General features: G+C 37.8%; 1 protein-coding gene across 2 annotated transcripts in view; it reads right to left on the bottom strand.

Annotated features, from left to right (window-relative positions):
• Nucleotides 1-1,541: 1,541 nt before the first annotated feature.
• Nucleotides 1,542-17,385, bottom strand: part of RBP2 (retinol binding protein 2) — a 30,082-nt gene continuing 14,238 nt past the window's right edge. For both annotated transcript variants that reach the window (XM_072613519.1, XM_072613518.1), the window contains 3 exons: nucleotides 12,805-12,983; nucleotides 6,194-6,295; nucleotides 1,542-1,826 (listed from right to left, as the gene is read on the bottom strand). In XM_072613519.1, the coding sequence (XP_072469620.1) occupies nucleotides 1,776-1,826; nucleotides 6,194-6,295; nucleotides 12,805-12,983 (332 nt within the window). In that variant the 3' untranslated portion in view covers nucleotides 1,542-1,775. The remainder of the gene's footprint in view (nucleotides 1,827-6,193; nucleotides 6,296-12,804; nucleotides 12,984-17,385) is intronic.

Raw genomic sequence — 17,385 nt, 5'->3', positions numbered from 1 at the left:
AAATACAAGGAACTCAGGCAAGGGCTCAATTATTCCTCTGGCTGTAAAGGGGCTCCAGAATAGCCTGAGGATGCTTTACACTGGGAGCATTTGGGCCTCCTGTCCTCAACTTTATGGCTAGAGCCTGGGCTGAGGAGTTTCAGAAGTGTTGGAAATGTTCCCAAGGCCATCCCTCAGGCCTTTCCAAAGTGGTCTATGTATCTAATCCTCCTGGGGCCTCACCCTGGGCACACTCACTCAGCAATCAGGAATTCTGAAAATTATCCTCATCAAGCAGGATCCGCCCCTTCCTCCCACTCTGCCTATGTGTGCAGTCACCCCAGGCACTATCTCTGTCGCTGGAGACCAGGTCAATTCCTGTTTCTCTTCTGCTGGTAACCAAAGGAATTTTATGAAGTGTTTAGTGTTGATTTCCAGATCAGAACTGACTCTCATATTATCATAGATCTAGAACTGAAAGGGACATCTGTGACCATCTAGAATCCTAGTATTATAGATTTTCAGCTTAGTTGAGTCCAACACTCTCATTTTGTAGATCAGAAAAATTGAGGCCCAGGAAGGATGAGGGATTTGCTCATAGTCTCATGGCAAAATTAAGTAAATTAAGCTTTCTTTGTTTTTTTTCTTTCTTCCAATGAATGGCTAATGCTTTCACATTCCCCTCCTTTTCACACTTTCCCTTCAGGGAAGAAAGAGGTCTAGCAATTATTAATAAGCTTTATGAATCTAGAGTTTAATAGATTTCCCCTTTGAGGTGGAGTCACATAAAAACACAATTGCCTGGAGATAAAGCTCACCACAAAGGAATGAATCTCTATTGGCAGAACATTAAAAATCAGTAAGATATGATTACAGTAGAAAGTGACAAGGTTCATGCAATCAAAAGAACATTGAACTAAGAATAAGGGGGTGGATCAAAGAATCTAGAATGAGGATAGGTCTTAGTGGTCATCCAATCCTCCCCCCTCCATTTTAGGGACTTGAGTTTTAGCTTCCCATTTCCAATGAGTAGCAGTATGATCTGGGGACTCTGGAATTGAGTTTCATGTGTAAAATGATGAAGTCAGACTAGAAGATCTCTAAGGTCTCTGCCAGCTCTTCAGTACTATAAGGTAGTTGAAGAGGATCTATTCATGATCCTTCAGATTAGGTCATCTACACATCTGCTTACTTTATCAAAGAATCTATCTTATTTTAGAAAAATGATGTTCTTTACCTGAGGTCCATTAAATTTCATGGAGTCCATGAGCTTAGCTGGGGGAAAAGTACATTTCATTTCAATATAATTGGTGTTTTAGTTTTTAGAATTTATGATTTTTATAATTTATCATTTGTGTTTCATTTTATGTATTAAAAAAACATTATTTAAAAAGACGTCAATTATCTTCACCAGCTGGCCAAAAGAGTCCATGAAATGTACACACACACACACACACACACACGCACGCATGCACACACACACGCACACACACACACACGCACACACACACACACAGAACTTCTTACCTAAACATTTAGTTCTAGACATGAAGTGACATACAGGATTTTCAAGACAATTCATTGAGTTTTTTAAAAAAACATTGTTTTTTTTACAACTGTAATGTCGACTCACAATGAGGAAATATTTATTTGGCCTTCTCACACATTTGCTTCTGCTTAAACTCCACACAGACACATTCCTGAGGTGCTGTCAAGAGTAGGAGGATCTGCAGTTCCTTCACAAAACAAATGAAATAATTCCTAAGTGGTAATTCAATAGGTTTCCTGGTCAGCTGTTACTTCTTTTGAAATACTTGATGGCACACTTCGTTTTCGCATGTCAGCTCCTACAATATGAAAAATGACCAGTTAATGGGGAGCAAGCAGACTTTATTCCCTTTTGGTGCGTTGGCCTGTGACTCTTGATTTCGCAGGGAGAGATGAAGTGAGTGACCATAGGAAAAAGAAAGACTTTCAGAAGCTTTTGTTAATGTGTATTTCATGAATCCAGTGAACCAACACACACTGCAGGATCGTGGTGATTAGGTTCTGACTTGGGGATTGAGCTTTTACCACTCTAAAAATGAAAAATGTATTGAAATCAAGCTCTAATGGTGGAATTGCTGATACTCTATGATTAAAACAACATGGTGTAATTTATTAGAAGTAATGAAGCCACCAAGAAGGTAGGAAATAGAGCAGGAAAAGCTTTTAAAAGTGAAAGGAGAGGGAGAAGCTGCTCAATAGAGTGATGTTCCTTCACTCCATTAGGTCTTGTGTTTGTAAGGGAGTTCAGCCCAATGTGGGAGGTAGATAATTAGAACTTTGCCCAGAGGAACTATTGGCAAATTTTGGATTTATGTTGCAGAAAGGTATTAAAGCCCTGCCTGTCAGATGACTAGGACATTGGTTTTGGTTTAGATAGAAGAAAGTGGGCTTTATGTTACTCGTAATGACCCTTTGAAAATGTAAGGGATATGGAGTCTTAGAATCCCCACAAACATTGGAAGTGAAGGAAAAATTCAACCCCTTGGGGCAGACATTTTTGCAATGCTTTTAATATGCAACATCCCAAAAAGAGGAGAAAAGAAAACCATTTTGGATTTATTCCTAACCCAGCAAGTTACGTGATGCAATGCAAAGTGAATGGTACTTCTAGACCAGCGGCTATGAGAGTCATATAAAAAATGAAGCAGCTAGGTGGTGCTGACATGGAAACAGGAGAATGCTGAGTTCAGATTCTGCCACAAAGACTAACTAGCTAGTGAATTCTGTCAAGTCACTCAGCCTCTCTTAGCCTTAGTTTCTTTAGCTGTAAAATGAAACTAATAATAGTATATACCTCACAGAGTTGTTGTAAGGATCAAATGAGATACAGTGAATGTAAAGCACTTTGCCAAAACTAAAGCACTTATTATTAGTTCTTTCCTTAAGAAAATTGAACCCTGAAAGGTAACATTGCAAGACTGAAATAAGAAAAATACATTTGGATGATACTAAACCCACTAGTTCCCTGATGGGTACAGGCATTGTGGCACTGGATCCTGTTTGATTTTGGTTTATTTAGTACCTATTTTACAATTGACTTACTTTGCGTCTTGTATATACTTATGTATACTTCCCCTCTCCCCAAGATCCTTGAGGATGGACACTGTTTCTGCTTTTTCTTTGTATTCTAACATTCAGTACAGTGCCTGACATATGCTAAGAACTTAATAAGTGTTTGTTAATTGGTTGACTGGTTGGAGGTTTCTTTTTGCAAACACTACAAAAGAGTTTGCCTGAACTATCCACATAGGAAAACCAAGTGAAGAATGAAGACTATCTACAGTCTAGACTTCAACATATAGCAGAATGGACAACCTATAGTACACATCCATCTTGATGAGATAATGGAAATAGATATTGAAGCAGATCTGAATTGTACAGGAGGGTGAATAGCCCGAATGACCTTGGGGAGATTACCCAGTTCTTATGATAACCCCAAGTTTTTTCCTGAACAAAGACCCATCTTTTCAATACCAATATTCTTTAAGTTGTTGAGGAACAATAGAAGTTGCATCCCCCTAAAAACCAACAAAAAATGGAGCAGCACACACGGGACATGAGTAGACCATAAAACACTACAATGTAAGAAACTATATAGGAGAACTAGTGTAACGGTTGTCAATAGAGAAATACAAGACTGTAAAAAAAAGATAGATTGATCACATAGTGAGGATGAGGGATATCTGAATGGCTCAGATGCTCCACTGGTATCCATAAAAACTTAGCATGGTATTAGATTGGAGAACTTCCCATGGAGCTTGGCCCCTTCTGAGCACATATGTCCTTTAGGAGGAAACCAGAGTCCACATATCATCGAAAGGGTCCAATTCTAATCCCAAACCCCTGCTACACAGTGTTAACATGATTCAATGAATGTGCCTCATACGTTGGGTTGACCTAGCTAAGTCAAATGTATGGAAAGATACTGATAAGGCTAATAGCTAGAGTTCATGTAGTATTTTAAGGTTTGCAAAACACTTTGTATAAACTGTGTCATTTTATCTTCACAACAACTTTGGGGAGTTCGTCTTATTATTAGTATCAATTTCATAGTTAAAAAAAAAGAAAACAACTGAAGCAGACAGAAATGACCTGCCCAGACTCACAAAACTAGTGCCTGAGGCTAGATTTGAACTTCGGTCTTCATAACTCTGGATCCAGTACTATATCCCCTGACCCATCGGCCTAGATGGATGCACACACATAGGTTGGAATGTGAATCACTAGAGATACAGCAGTGCTTAACAAAGTGCTTTCCTCATAGTATGGAACTTGATAAATAAATAATTTCAGGATTAAAATAAATTGCTGATGGTAGAAGTTGCTCGTTGGTATTATATATTTGAAGTTTTTGATATTATAAAACTGTTATGATAGAATTCTGAAAGACTATTAATCCTATTGAATGGGACATCAGAGAGAACCTGCAGGGTTGAGTACAGCCAAGGTTTAAGAAGAGCAGGGCCCTGGATGCACCAGTCATCTCATCTGTACTCTACAACAAAATTGAATACTGAAAGCAGCTGAAAGGAGAAAAGAGCGTGAATGGAAGGTCCAACCCAAGGCGAAGGCTTTCCAAGAGGAAATCCTTGAACTCTTTAGCTAGTAGATGGAGGGAGCTTGCATAAGGCATCCAAACTTCTCCTCTAGTGGTGTCTACCCTCAAGATCACACTTCTTCTGGTGAGACTAGGCCCAGAGGCTAGCCTAGACACACAGGTGAAAAACAAAGCTTTGCTCAAGAATATAGACGTTTAAGACAGGAAAGAGTAAGAAATAGGCAAAGGCCGAGTACCCCCTAAGTTGTTCCAACAATGCCATTTTTTGCCTAAGCTAAAGTAAAATTAGGATGTGAAATCTATGCTTTGTCAGTTTATGTGCCTTTTAAATTTAGTTTGTCTTAAGGTTCCTTTTGAGACAACTTGACATTTTCTCAGCTAATGAAAAAGAGAAGACTTTGTCCACACCTAGGCCAAAAGAACCAGGAAAGCACAGTAGCCTTGAATGGTGGAAGCAGCTGTACCAGTGCCTTGGGTAAAGTTATGGAAGTGGAGATTAATGGAGAGAACTTCAAAGAAGCAAAAGTGATAGTTAGGATTGTCACTACTTTTTTGCTGTCACTCAGTCTATATCAGACTCATTCAGTCTATCGCAATGAATTGAAAAAGGAACAATTGAATTCATCAATCAGATTCTGGATTCTCAGGACACTAGCAGCTATTTTTTACATTTTAATTTTTCCCCTACTAAACTGACTAGATGTTTTATGATGTGTAGACATAGCTTCTCTCTGATCAAGAGAATTTCAAAATGTGTACTTATAGAGTATTTCTGTTTGTTTTTTTTTTAGTTGTTTTCAATCCTGTTTGACTCTTTGTAACCCCCATTTGGAGTTTCCTTGGCAAAGATACTACACTGGTTAGTCGTTTCTTTCTCCAGTTCATTTTACAAAATAGGAAATTGGGGCAAATAGGGTGAAACGACCTGCCCAGGGTCATAAAGCTAGTATGAACTTAGAAAGATGAGTTTTCCTGACTGTAACCCTGGCACTCTATCCACTGCACCACATAGCTGCCCACTTGTAGACCTTGTGCATCCTATATCTTATGATGATTTCCCAACTCTCTCTTTTATAGTTCTGCTTCTAATTTGTTGTGTGACTTTACATAAACCACTTTGCTTTTCAGCCTTAGTTTCCCTCATTTGTAAAATGAGGGGGCTGTACCTCTGAGATTCTTTGCATGTCTAAATGTTGGTGATTCTGATTCTCCTTTTTGTTCCTGCTTTTGAGCTCTCTTTTCCAGACAGCAGGATATTTCTGTTGGTTCTCCTCAGACTTGCCTTAGCTCTATGTTCATTTCTCTCCCCAGATCCAGATGGTCTTTTGCAAGTCCCTTGCTCTTCTCCTCGAATCTTAGATTCCTAACTCAGCATTTAGAGTTTTAAAAATTATGCAACAGTTCACCGAAGCTGCTATCGAAATTGTTTCCTAGATTCCCCTGGGCGAGATAGAAGCAGCTTTCTGGTCTGTGTGATGATGTGCCTTTGGATGGAACTCAAGAGAGTAGAGTAGGGCTGTTTTTTTCTCATTAAGGAGCCTCATTGGGTAAACATTGTGGTTTATTTTTGGAAAAATATGGGTAGAGTGAATGAAAATCAACTCTTACCAAGTGCAGTTTTCCTCCTTCAATCCACTGCTTCCACCCTCGGTTTTTCTTCTCTCCCTTCTGCACACACACGAGCTTATTCCCTTCCCAGATCACTAGAGTCTGTAAGAGTCAGAGAGTCAGGGTGATCCAGATGAGAGGAACTCCCAGGGCAAACTAATGCAAGATGACTGCTAAAATTCCTCTAGGATATTTCAGTCATTCCTTCTTGTCACTATCTTCCTTATCTGCCAGATAAAGTCTGGACTTCAGGCATTTAAGATCCTGACACTTTAAATCTTCTTTCCCACTCTCCCATTATACACATTCCAGTCAAATTGGTCCAAATACTGTCTTTCCTACTCCTCCCTCCCTCTCACATATCAGGGAGTTTACCAATTCTATCTGGTCTCTGTGCTTTTGTTCAATGTTCTCCCCATATTCAATACCTTTACTTTTCCTTTCTACCTATCTGGGAGTAAAGAGTTATAGATGTCATCTTGCCCAACTTCATTTTACAGATGAGTAAACTGAGGCCCACAGAGGTTAATGATTTACCTAAGATCATAAAGATAGTAAGCATCAAAATGATTTGAACACAGGTCAAGTGACTCTAATTTCAGTACCCCAAGCATAGCACAGCACTCTTTCTTTTTTCTTTTTTAAAATTATTATTAATTTATGTTTTCAGTTTTCAACAATCACTTCCATATGTTTTAAATTTTCTCCCCCTCCCTCCCTGAGATGGCACGCAATCTTGTATGGGTTCTACACATACATTCTTATTAAACACATTTCCACATTAGTCATGTTGCATAGAAGAATTAAAAAGGAAGGGAGAAAACATGAGGAAAACAAAACATAATACAAGAGAAAATGGTCTGTTTCACTCTGCATTCTGATTCCATAATTCTTTCTCTGGATGTCGATGGCATTTTGCCTCGAGTCCTTTGGAATGTTTTAGGTCCTTGCACTGCTGTGAAGGGCTAGGTCTATCAGAAACAATCCACACACACTGTGGTAGACAGTACTCTTTCTATTAGTTTACCCCTCTAAATCCTACCTGACTTTCAAGGCTTAGCTCAAAGTCTACCTTTACCATGAATAATATCCTCAACCATCCATCTCATAATGGTTTTTCCTTTCACTTATCTGCTACCACCTTCATTATCTGTACCTTACTGTCTGTGAGAGGCAGTATGGCATGGGATATAGAACCTGGGTAAGTCATTTAGGCACTCTCTTACCTTAGTTTCCTCATCTGTAAAATGTGGATAATATTAGCACCTACCTATCAAATGATATAACAAGTATAAAGCCCTTCGCAAGTCTTACTGTGCTGTATGATAATAGATCTAGAGATGAAAGCAACCTCAGAGGATTTCTAATCCAATACCTTCCTTTGACAGTAAAAGGAAAAGAGTCCCAGGGAGTCTTAGGGGTTCATCTAAGGTGACACAGGCAATAACTCTCAGGCAGAATTTGCATCCAGGATCGCTGATTCTAGAGTCATGAGTACCATGACTAACAAGATGTGAGGCATCATTGTTATTACCACTTATATAGTATATATCATGAATCATATTATCTTTTCATATGTTATCTCCTCAGCTGCACTGTAAGCTCCTTCAGGAAAAAGAGTGCATAATCATTTTTTTTTTTTGTATCCTCAACTTATACTCAATTACAACCCAGACCATCTAACACATTGTCTCACAAACCGTGGAAGCTCTAGATGCACTGGTGACTGCTGATTTTGTTGAAATTGTATTTTACGTTAAAAAAAAAATCTGCACATTTGATTATATTATCTGAATCCCTCTAATAATAATATTCAATAATGATAGTCATTTTCAATAAGGAGACTGCCTTCACTTATTATTTCAAGAATCCAAACTAGAACAGTCAGTTTTGAAGTTATTCTAGCCAGAAAGTAACTGGGTATCAATGAATCACAGGAGTAGCTACAACATTAATACCTTCCTTCCAATGTGAAACAGACAGTAGGAGGGAGTCTAAGAAACTTTTTTAATAACATTCAATATACGACCATTCAATTCATTTTTATATGGCACCCTTCATCTCCCATATCACAGAACACTTGAAAGAGACTCAATTATCTTCATAGGAGCAGATGGGAAAGGAGGTTATAAACACAGATGGAAGTTAGAATCTTGCAGGAAGAAGATAAAGGATAATCATTCCAAACTGAGAGTGCTTACAGAGCTGGCTTCACACATGGTCAGAGTAGATGACTGCCTACGTGTGCAATTTGAAGGGTTCCAGGAAAGAAAGGCATTCTTCCCCAAAATCTCTCCCCACTGTCCTGTTGCAGTACCTAAAATCTCCACCACTAAATTTATTTATTTGTATTAAGGCAGTTAATAAAATACATACCCTACCTGGAAAGTGATCAGATGTCTAACCATTATTAGACATTAACACCTTTGGGAAAATTAGGTCACAAGATTATCAGGTTACTTAGTGGAGTCCTTAGGGAAAGGAATAAAGGATGACTATATTAGGATGGGAAATAGGATGAAGGAAAGATCTGGAACACAGAAAATTGTTCAGAAGACAAGCTTGAGTAGGGTCCTGCCATGAGAGGTTCTGGGCAGTATGAAGGCAGGCACTGAGTATCTATGCACAAGACGGAAAATTGATATTAAAAAGTAAGTGAAAAAGAGATCTCATAACGGAATTGTTTTATTTTTCAGTTTGTCCTGGAACTGGTTGCTGTGTACTTAAAAGACTGGTACTATGAAGAGCAGGCTAGAAATATACTACCATTTTATCCTTGCTGTTAAGAAAGTAATCTATATAGGATCATAACTTTAGAACTGAGGGCATTTAGTTCGACTTCCTCATTTTGCAGATGAGGATATTGAGGCTTAAAGAGGCCACATGACTTGCCCATGGTCACACAATTAATAGGCACTTTAAGTCAGATTTAATCTTAGGTCTTCCTGCCTCCAAGTGTAGAACTCTTTCCACTACAACAAAGACCTCAATATGATTCTACTGAGCAAGTCCCTTAACTTTTATGTGCCTCAGGCAATTCTCTACTATCTATCTCCTAATCATGTTCATATAATGTCTCATAAGGCAATGTTGTTCAGTGGGTAGAGAGTTGGGCTCAGAATCAGGAAAATCTAGATTTGACCTCTCAATGACCCCAAGCAAATGTCTAAAACATAAACTGCGGAACAATTGGTGGAGTTGCCTCACTGGCAGTTCCCTAAAATGAAATTATCAGTATGATTAAAAATAATAATACATAATATTTTTGTATTATATAAACATACATAATATACATAAATACCCATATATACATGTATATACACACACATATATGTGTATGTTGGATAAAGAAACAGCAAACCACTCCAGTATCTCTGACAAGAAAACCTCACGGACAAAGGGGGTTATGAAGAGTTGGGTATAACTGAGTAACTGAACAAGTGCGTATGTACTCATAAATACACACATATGTATATATAATATGCATATATGTATGTGCATATGTACACACATGTATATATAGAAGTATACCACTCTATTCCCAAGTGTGAGAATCTGCCTTTGAAATAAAGAGGCTTATAACCCTTGAAGATGCTTTCAGGCAGAACACTAATAAAATGGATAAAAGTGGATAGCAAACGATAGGATAGATAGAATCTAGATCTTTGCTCAGGGGCTCTTGGAGAATCTTACACATCCCATCTTGTCTCTAACCTAGCTTCCCCCCACTCTTTTTCTGGTTGTTGTAGACAAAATAGAGGACATACTGCAAAGAGGATTTCATATGCTTGACAGAATTAGCAGCTGATATTGAGGGTGAACAAGGTTTAAAGGAATCTATTAAGGACTGAGGAAGAGGTAGGATAGTTATGAACAGATGGGATACCCTCATCATCAGCAAAAAGTTTGGAAAATTGATTATTCTGAGAGAAAGAGTTGGCGTACCATGAGAGGTCATAAAAAAATAAGGCTAGAGGACTGACCTAATTTCTAGTGAGCAGACAGCCAGATCTGAAGAGGAATGAAAATAAATTAAATGATGTACAATATTCATTTTGAGCTGACATTAGAACAGAAGAATGATGCAAATACTCTGGCAAGTTTGGGCATTAGTTCCAACTTCTGATGGATTAGTTTTCACTCTTCATAACATAGTAACTCCTCACCTATCCCACTTCCTATAGAAGTGAATTTCCAAAAAAAAAAAAAAAGGAAAAAATGAAGCTTGTGCTTATTTATTTGTTTGTTTTAACCTTGTTAAACAGAACCCACTAATCAAAACAGAGCTTTTTCCTGATGACTCAGGATCTCATCACTTGTGTCTTTGCAGAAGCAGACTCCCATGTCTGACACATACCTCTTCCTCACCTTTACCTGTAAGAAACATTAGGTTCCTTCAAAACTCAACTTAGATGTTTCTTCTTAGTTGTGCACTCTCTCTCCTGGAATTACTTGGTGTTATTTTTTATTTCCTTTGGACTTGTGTATATGTATCCACCTGATAATATGTTATATTGACATCATAATATAATATTTTGTTAATAATATAATAATAACATGCTCCTGCAAACACTCTGAAGGCAGGGAGTGTTTCAACAAAACCAGCTGTCACCAGCGCATATAGAGCTTTAACTGTTTGTGAGACAATGTGTTAGATAGTCTGGGTTGTAATTGGGTGTGGGTTGAGGATGCAAAAAAATATGATTATACAACCCTTTTCCCAGAAGGAACTTGCAATGTAGCTGAGGAGATATGTGAAAAGATAACACGGTTCATGATATATGCTATATAAGTGGTAATAATAACATTGCCTCACATCTTGGTAGTCATGATACCTCATGACTCTGGAATCAGAGATCCTGGATGCAAATCCTGCCTGACAATTATTGCCTGTGTCATCAGAGGTGATCCCCTGAGACTCTCTGGGACTCTGTTTCCTTTTACTGTCAAAGGAAGGTATTGGATTAGAAATCCTCTGAGGTTGCTTCCATCTCTAGATCTATTTTATAAAGCACAATAAGACCTGTGAAGTGCTTCACACTTATTATCTCCTTTGATCCTAACAGCAACAACCCTGTGAGGTAGCTGCTATCATCATCCACATTTTACAGATGAGGAAACTAAAGTTAGAGAGTATATAAATGACTTAATAAAGGTCTGTTGAATTGACATGTTTGTTGAATCACAATGAATCTCAGTCATTTCTCCATGTTGAACGTAAAATTATTTGATGTCTTCTGGGACTATTAAGATGCATAGAGACATTTACTTCTACAGTGAATGAATGGTCTTAGACTGCTAGGTTTTTATATTTCATTTTTGTCACTTCTCCATGCTGTACCATGTCATTGTTACTTTGAAAGTATGACCATGTTTTACACATGATCATATGGGGAAAGTCCTGTGGGAGGCTCTACCTTACCTACTTTATTACTATTATATGCCACGCTGATACTTTCTTTGGTTATTGTAATTATTTTGAGGGTCTCATCTCTGATGGTGGAAGACACTACTAATCTGCCCTTGAAATAACTGGCCCATTTATTTATAGTTAGGCACATATCCACATATGCATATAAATATATATATGTACTGACATATACATATCCCCATATAATACTAATAATAAAAGAGCATATATATTTATGCCCATACATACATACATATGTGCATATACGTATAGATATATAGATAGGTATTTCTTGTTAATCAGTTGTGTCCCATTCTTTCTGATCCTATGTGAGATTTTCTTGGTAAAGATAATGGAATGTTTTGTCATTTCCTTCTCCTGCCCATTTTACAGATGAGGAAACTGAGGCAAAAATTGTTAAGTAACTTGCCCAGGGTCACACAGCTAGTGTCTGAGGCCAGATCTGAACTGAGGAAGATGAGTCTTCCTGACTCCAGACCCAGTGCTCTCTCCACTGCCACCTAGCTACTGTGCTAAGAGCTTTATAATTTTTGTTATATTTGATTCTCACAACAACCCTGTGATGTAGGAACTGTCATTATCCCTATTTACAGATGAGAAAACATTTGCCCAGGGTCATACAGTTAGTAACTGTCGGAGGCTAGATTTGAATTCAGGTCTTCCTGATTCCAGGCCCAGCACTATATCCACTACATCTCCTAGTTACTATATATGTGTTTGTGTGTGTACGTATGTATGTATAATATATGTGTGCACACACATGCACATGTGTATATGTGTGTATATATCATGTATTTTGTGTATACATGTGTATGTGTGTATATATGTGCATTTACATATAACTCCATGATGTCACCTAGTTAATATATGCATATGGTTATATGTACACACATAGACATACATACATATCCACACATGTGTATGCACACATGTATTTCTATAATCTAAAAATAGTTCAGGAAATTGGAGTCTGGTTTTTAATATATGACCCACTTTTGCAAGGGCAACAGTTTATTCATAGGAAAAAGGGAAAACTTCTTCCTCCCCTGTTCATTGCTAGCACCATAAAGCTCTGCCTCCTCCACCCCCAACTCTTCTAATTGTTCATGTTATTTTTCCAAATAGCTTGCCCTTGTATTAAATGCTGTGTGAAATGCAAAATCAGAGCCCAGGCTAGTACCTGAACATGTCTATTATCCAATCCTTTAGTGTACTCATCAAATTCAACTCCAACAGTGAATTCCAATTCGTAGTTCCGTAGCGTGCTAGTTGTTTTTGTTTTGAAGTGATCACCATCTTGAGCGATTATCTTTGTCTGACTTAGGTGCTTGGCAACCTTGCGGGTGGCAAAATCAATATCTGTTGGCAAAGAGAATATTGAGTTTATGATGCTCTCAGCTAGACTTAACATTCAACATTCAACATCTATGAGATAAAGATCATTATTTAGGAGTTGTCTTCCGTTAGGAGTTGGGGGGTAGGGGTGGGATGGTGGTAGTGGAGATAAACTCTACTTTCCCAGTGTCGTCAATGGCTAGTGAACGTCCTGCTGCAGGGAACAAAAAATTCACCAATTCTGTTTCTCTTAAAGCATCGATTTCTGAAGCTAATTGGATGTTTTGCATGAAATAATGAATAGAGTGAGCTCGGATCCAGGAAGACTAAAAGTCAAGCCTTGCTTCTGACACATACTGGCTGTGTGACCCTGAGCAAGGACTGAAACTCTCAGTGCTCTGGGCAGTTCTAAGATTTAGAGAAGGTGTCAACCTGCTTTGGTAAAGGGAATTTCCTCACCTGGGAGTTTCCAGTACCAATGAAATCAAAGGTCCAGTACATCCTCAGTGTCTTATACATAGTGAACACTTGTTTCACGTATTCTCTCTCTCTGTCTCTCTCACTTTTGATCTCTTTTTTGTTTCTGTCCCTATCTCTTAGTCTCTCTGTCTCTGTCTCTGTCTCTTTCCCTAACCAGTTTAGTGAAGATGTTCTGCATTGTTAATAGTTCATTTTACCATTCAGTAGTAGGCACTGAATAATTAGTTTATTTATGTAGTGGTGGATTCTTAGGAAATGAAAGTATATTTGCATTTCCAAAAGTAGGCATAAAATCCACAGGTCTTGCAATATGTACTAGGCAATCAAATTAACCTAGAACTTATGTCAATACCCCTGATCATAATAAGGTTTTATGCCTCCTCCCCCCACCTCCCAACCTCCAGAGCTTCCATTAATTAGTCAATCATTGTATAAACATATATTAAGCACTTACTATATGCCAGACATTGGCTAAGCACTGGAAGTACAAAGAAAAGGAAAAAGATAGTCCTTTCCCTCATGAGGTCACAATCTAACGGAGGAGAGGACGTAGAAAGAACTGTATGAACAAATTATGGACAGATAAAAAGGAAGACACTAGAATTAAGACTTTCTGTAGAAGGCAAGATTTTAGCTGGGACTTGAAGGAAGCCAGGAAAGCCCAGGAGGCAGAGAAGAGGAGGGAGAGCATTCCAGGCATGGGGAACATCCAGTGAAAATGCTAGAAGGTGAGAGAGGGAGTGTCTTGTTTGAGGGACAGCAGCAAGGTGGCCAGTATTCCCATTAGGAATAGCAAATAATTTATAAAAAGTTTATAAAAATTTATAAAAAGTTGTTTATTGTTCTTCCCTTGTAGACTTCGATAGAATTTGGTCTCTAGCCAGATACAGCTATTCAGCCATATTGGCTACAACAAATACTAAAACACATATAAATATAAACTATATGAATGAATTGTTCAAGAATATTTAACTAACAAATAAAACCTCAAAGCTTTCTTCAAAATAACTGCTTAATAGTGTCTCATTTTTTTTTTAAACTCTGGGGCTGACTATATAGTATGAACAATAATGATTATGATAAAAGTAAAAAGAGTTTGAACTTTCTCTGAGAAACTAGAATGCTATACCAATACCCTCTTATTAAATGTTACTATGTTTCATCTGATAATAGATAAAATTTTATCTATTTTTATATTTATATAATTTTATCTATAGATAAAATAGGTAATATTTTATCTATTATCATATCCATTTTAGAGATTGAGAAACTGAGGAAATAGTTTAGCTTCTGACAACATTTCATGTAACCCCATGTAGTTCTGATTATAAAATATTCCTCATCATCTTTCTTTGTCTCACTTTCCATTATTCCTTTACATCACATTATTTACTCTTTCTCCTAACTTCAGAAGATAATAGCATTTTGATCTGCAAGGAGTCCGAGAGATCGTTGAGTCCAATCAATTAATAAAAAAAAAAATCTTTTTAAGATGAGGAAATAACTTGGCTAAGTTCATACAAGTACTGAGTAGAAGAAAAGAATTTGATCTTATAACCTCTGATTCTATACTCATTGTGTTTTCTTTGATATTTCAGTAAAGCTGGAAGAGACCTCAGATATCAGGTTGTCAATCTTTTCATTTTTTTTTTGTTGTTGTTCAGTCATTTTCAGTCATGTCTGACTCTTCCTAACTCCACTTGGGCTTTTCTTGGCAGAAATATCAAAGTGTTTGCCATTTCCTTCTTCAGTTCATTTTATAGATGAGGAAACTGAGGCAAGCAAAACTGATTTGCACAGCGTCACCCAGCTAGTGTCTAAGGCTAGATTTGAACTTAGGTCTTCATGACTCCAGACCCAGCACTTCAGTGCTACCTAGTTGCCCCCTCTTCATTTTATAGACAAGAAAATGAAGGTTTACAGAGATTGCTACTTCCCCAAAATGGAAGTTGAGATAGTAAATGGATTAGAACCCAGTTCTTCCATCTCTAAGTTCAGGGCTGATTGCATTGAACCTCACTTCTTCATGTCAGTGGGTAATAAAAGCAAAGATTGAGAACAGTATATTGTAATAAACAATTGTAAAGGGTCTTGAATGCCAGGGTATTCTGTAGACAACGATGAGCTAGTGGAAGTTGTAAGTAGGAGAGTGTGACTTGATGATAGTGACACTTTAGAGTGATTAATCTGGTCAAAACTGAAAGTAGGGAGAGAAGTTAGACAGTAAGCCTAATAATCAAGAGGTGAAATGGATAAGGGAACTTAGGTTAGTAAAAAAACGAATGGAATGGGAATGACAGATTGGAGAGATATGGCATCATAGAATGTTAAGGGTTAGAAGGGACTTTGGAACCCATCTATCTTTAAAGCCCTCATTTTATGGATCTAAAACCTGAAGATCAGGTAAACTAAGTAACCTGCTGAAGGTCAGCCAGGAAGAATGGAGAGGACTTGGTAACTAGTTGCATAAAGAAGAAAAACCCAAGAGTGAGAGATGACTTAGGTTTTATGCCTGGATTCTCTTACTCAGGAAAATGATTGTAAAATGAACAGGACAAGGAAGTCAAAAGAGGGAACAGGTTTTGTTGGAAAGATGGTGAGCATGATATGAGACATCTTAAGTTTTAGGTGACAGAGAAACCTCTATAGTGAAATGTCTACCAAACAGAGGTGGAACTATGACTCAGAAAATGACCAGGGCTGGGAGACGGAACTGGTGAGAACAGAACTGGAAGAACTCATCGCCATAAATATTTGATGATTATTTATTAAAGAATTCTAGAGACATTTAAGGAAATGTCTCTGATTTTTGAGATTAATGTTAGAGAAAATGACTTTGTCCTTAGTGGTGGGAGCAATATATGCCTTTAGGCTAGGCTAGTTTTTCTGTAAGAGGTATTGAAACTATCATCAAGACTTATATGATTTAGGATGTCTTAGGAAAGAATGATTTGGTATACATAAATATGCAGAAGTATACTAGAGAATAAGGTGAGACTTTTCCTCCAATCTGCTGAATATCATGCCTATCCTTATTGGTTGTTATCAAAGTAAAAGAAATAAAATTATTGGTGGCTCATGACCTATATTCTTTGGTAGGCTTATATACCATACAGCCACAATTGGGGGCCCCTTTATCTGAATAGGTATCACCTTGATGACATCTAAGAAAAGAGGATCAGAAAAAAATATTGTGTATGGGAGTGGAGGGTTGAAGAGTAATAAATAAACATCCTAGGAAACACTTCAATAACCTCAAATGATTAATATGGGATGGAGACATTAGTAAGGAGTCTCTATTAATAACACATGAAATATCAATGCCAGGCTACCAGTGCCAGTTGGGGCCATTGATATAGCTTCCTGGTAGCTTAAATTATAGTTAAAATATAGCTTCCTGGTAGCTCATTCCTCAGGCTCCTGACCAGCAAACCAACATAACTACATGAAATAGTGGGGTATCCTTGTTGAACATCGTTTCTCTGCTGTGGCAAAGTAAACATCTTCTTGTTAATGGTTAGGTGATCTACAAGTGGGCAGCTAGGTGGCACCGTGGATAGAACACTGGACCTGGAGTCTGAAGGACCCAACTTCAAATCCAACCTTAGACACTTACTAGCTATGTGACTCTGGGCAAGTCACTTAACCCTGTTTGCCTCAGTTTCCACATCTATAAAATGAACTGGAAAAGGAAATGGCAAGCCACTCCAATATTTTTGCCAAGAAAATCCCAAGTGGGGTCATGCAGAGTCAGACATGACTGAAAAATGAGTAAACAACAAGATCTACAAGTATCTCGTTTCATTCCAATTTTTAACCTGAAACACCAGACTAGCCTCCATTAGACCTGATCTATAATATTTTTCTACCACAAGTATGTTGATATTCCCATAAGAGACTATATGCTAGGCTGGCTGGACCATGGCTCTGATTCCATATAAAATGT

Source organism: Notamacropus eugenii, chromosome 5 (assembly GCF_028372415.1).
Source record: "Notamacropus eugenii isolate mMacEug1 chromosome 5, mMacEug1.pri_v2, whole genome shotgun sequence".
Lineage (NCBI taxonomy): Eukaryota > Metazoa > Chordata > Mammalia > Diprotodontia > Macropodidae > Notamacropus > Notamacropus eugenii.
Note: the sequence above shows the minus strand (reverse complement) of the source record. Positions and strands in the feature narration are given on the sequence as shown.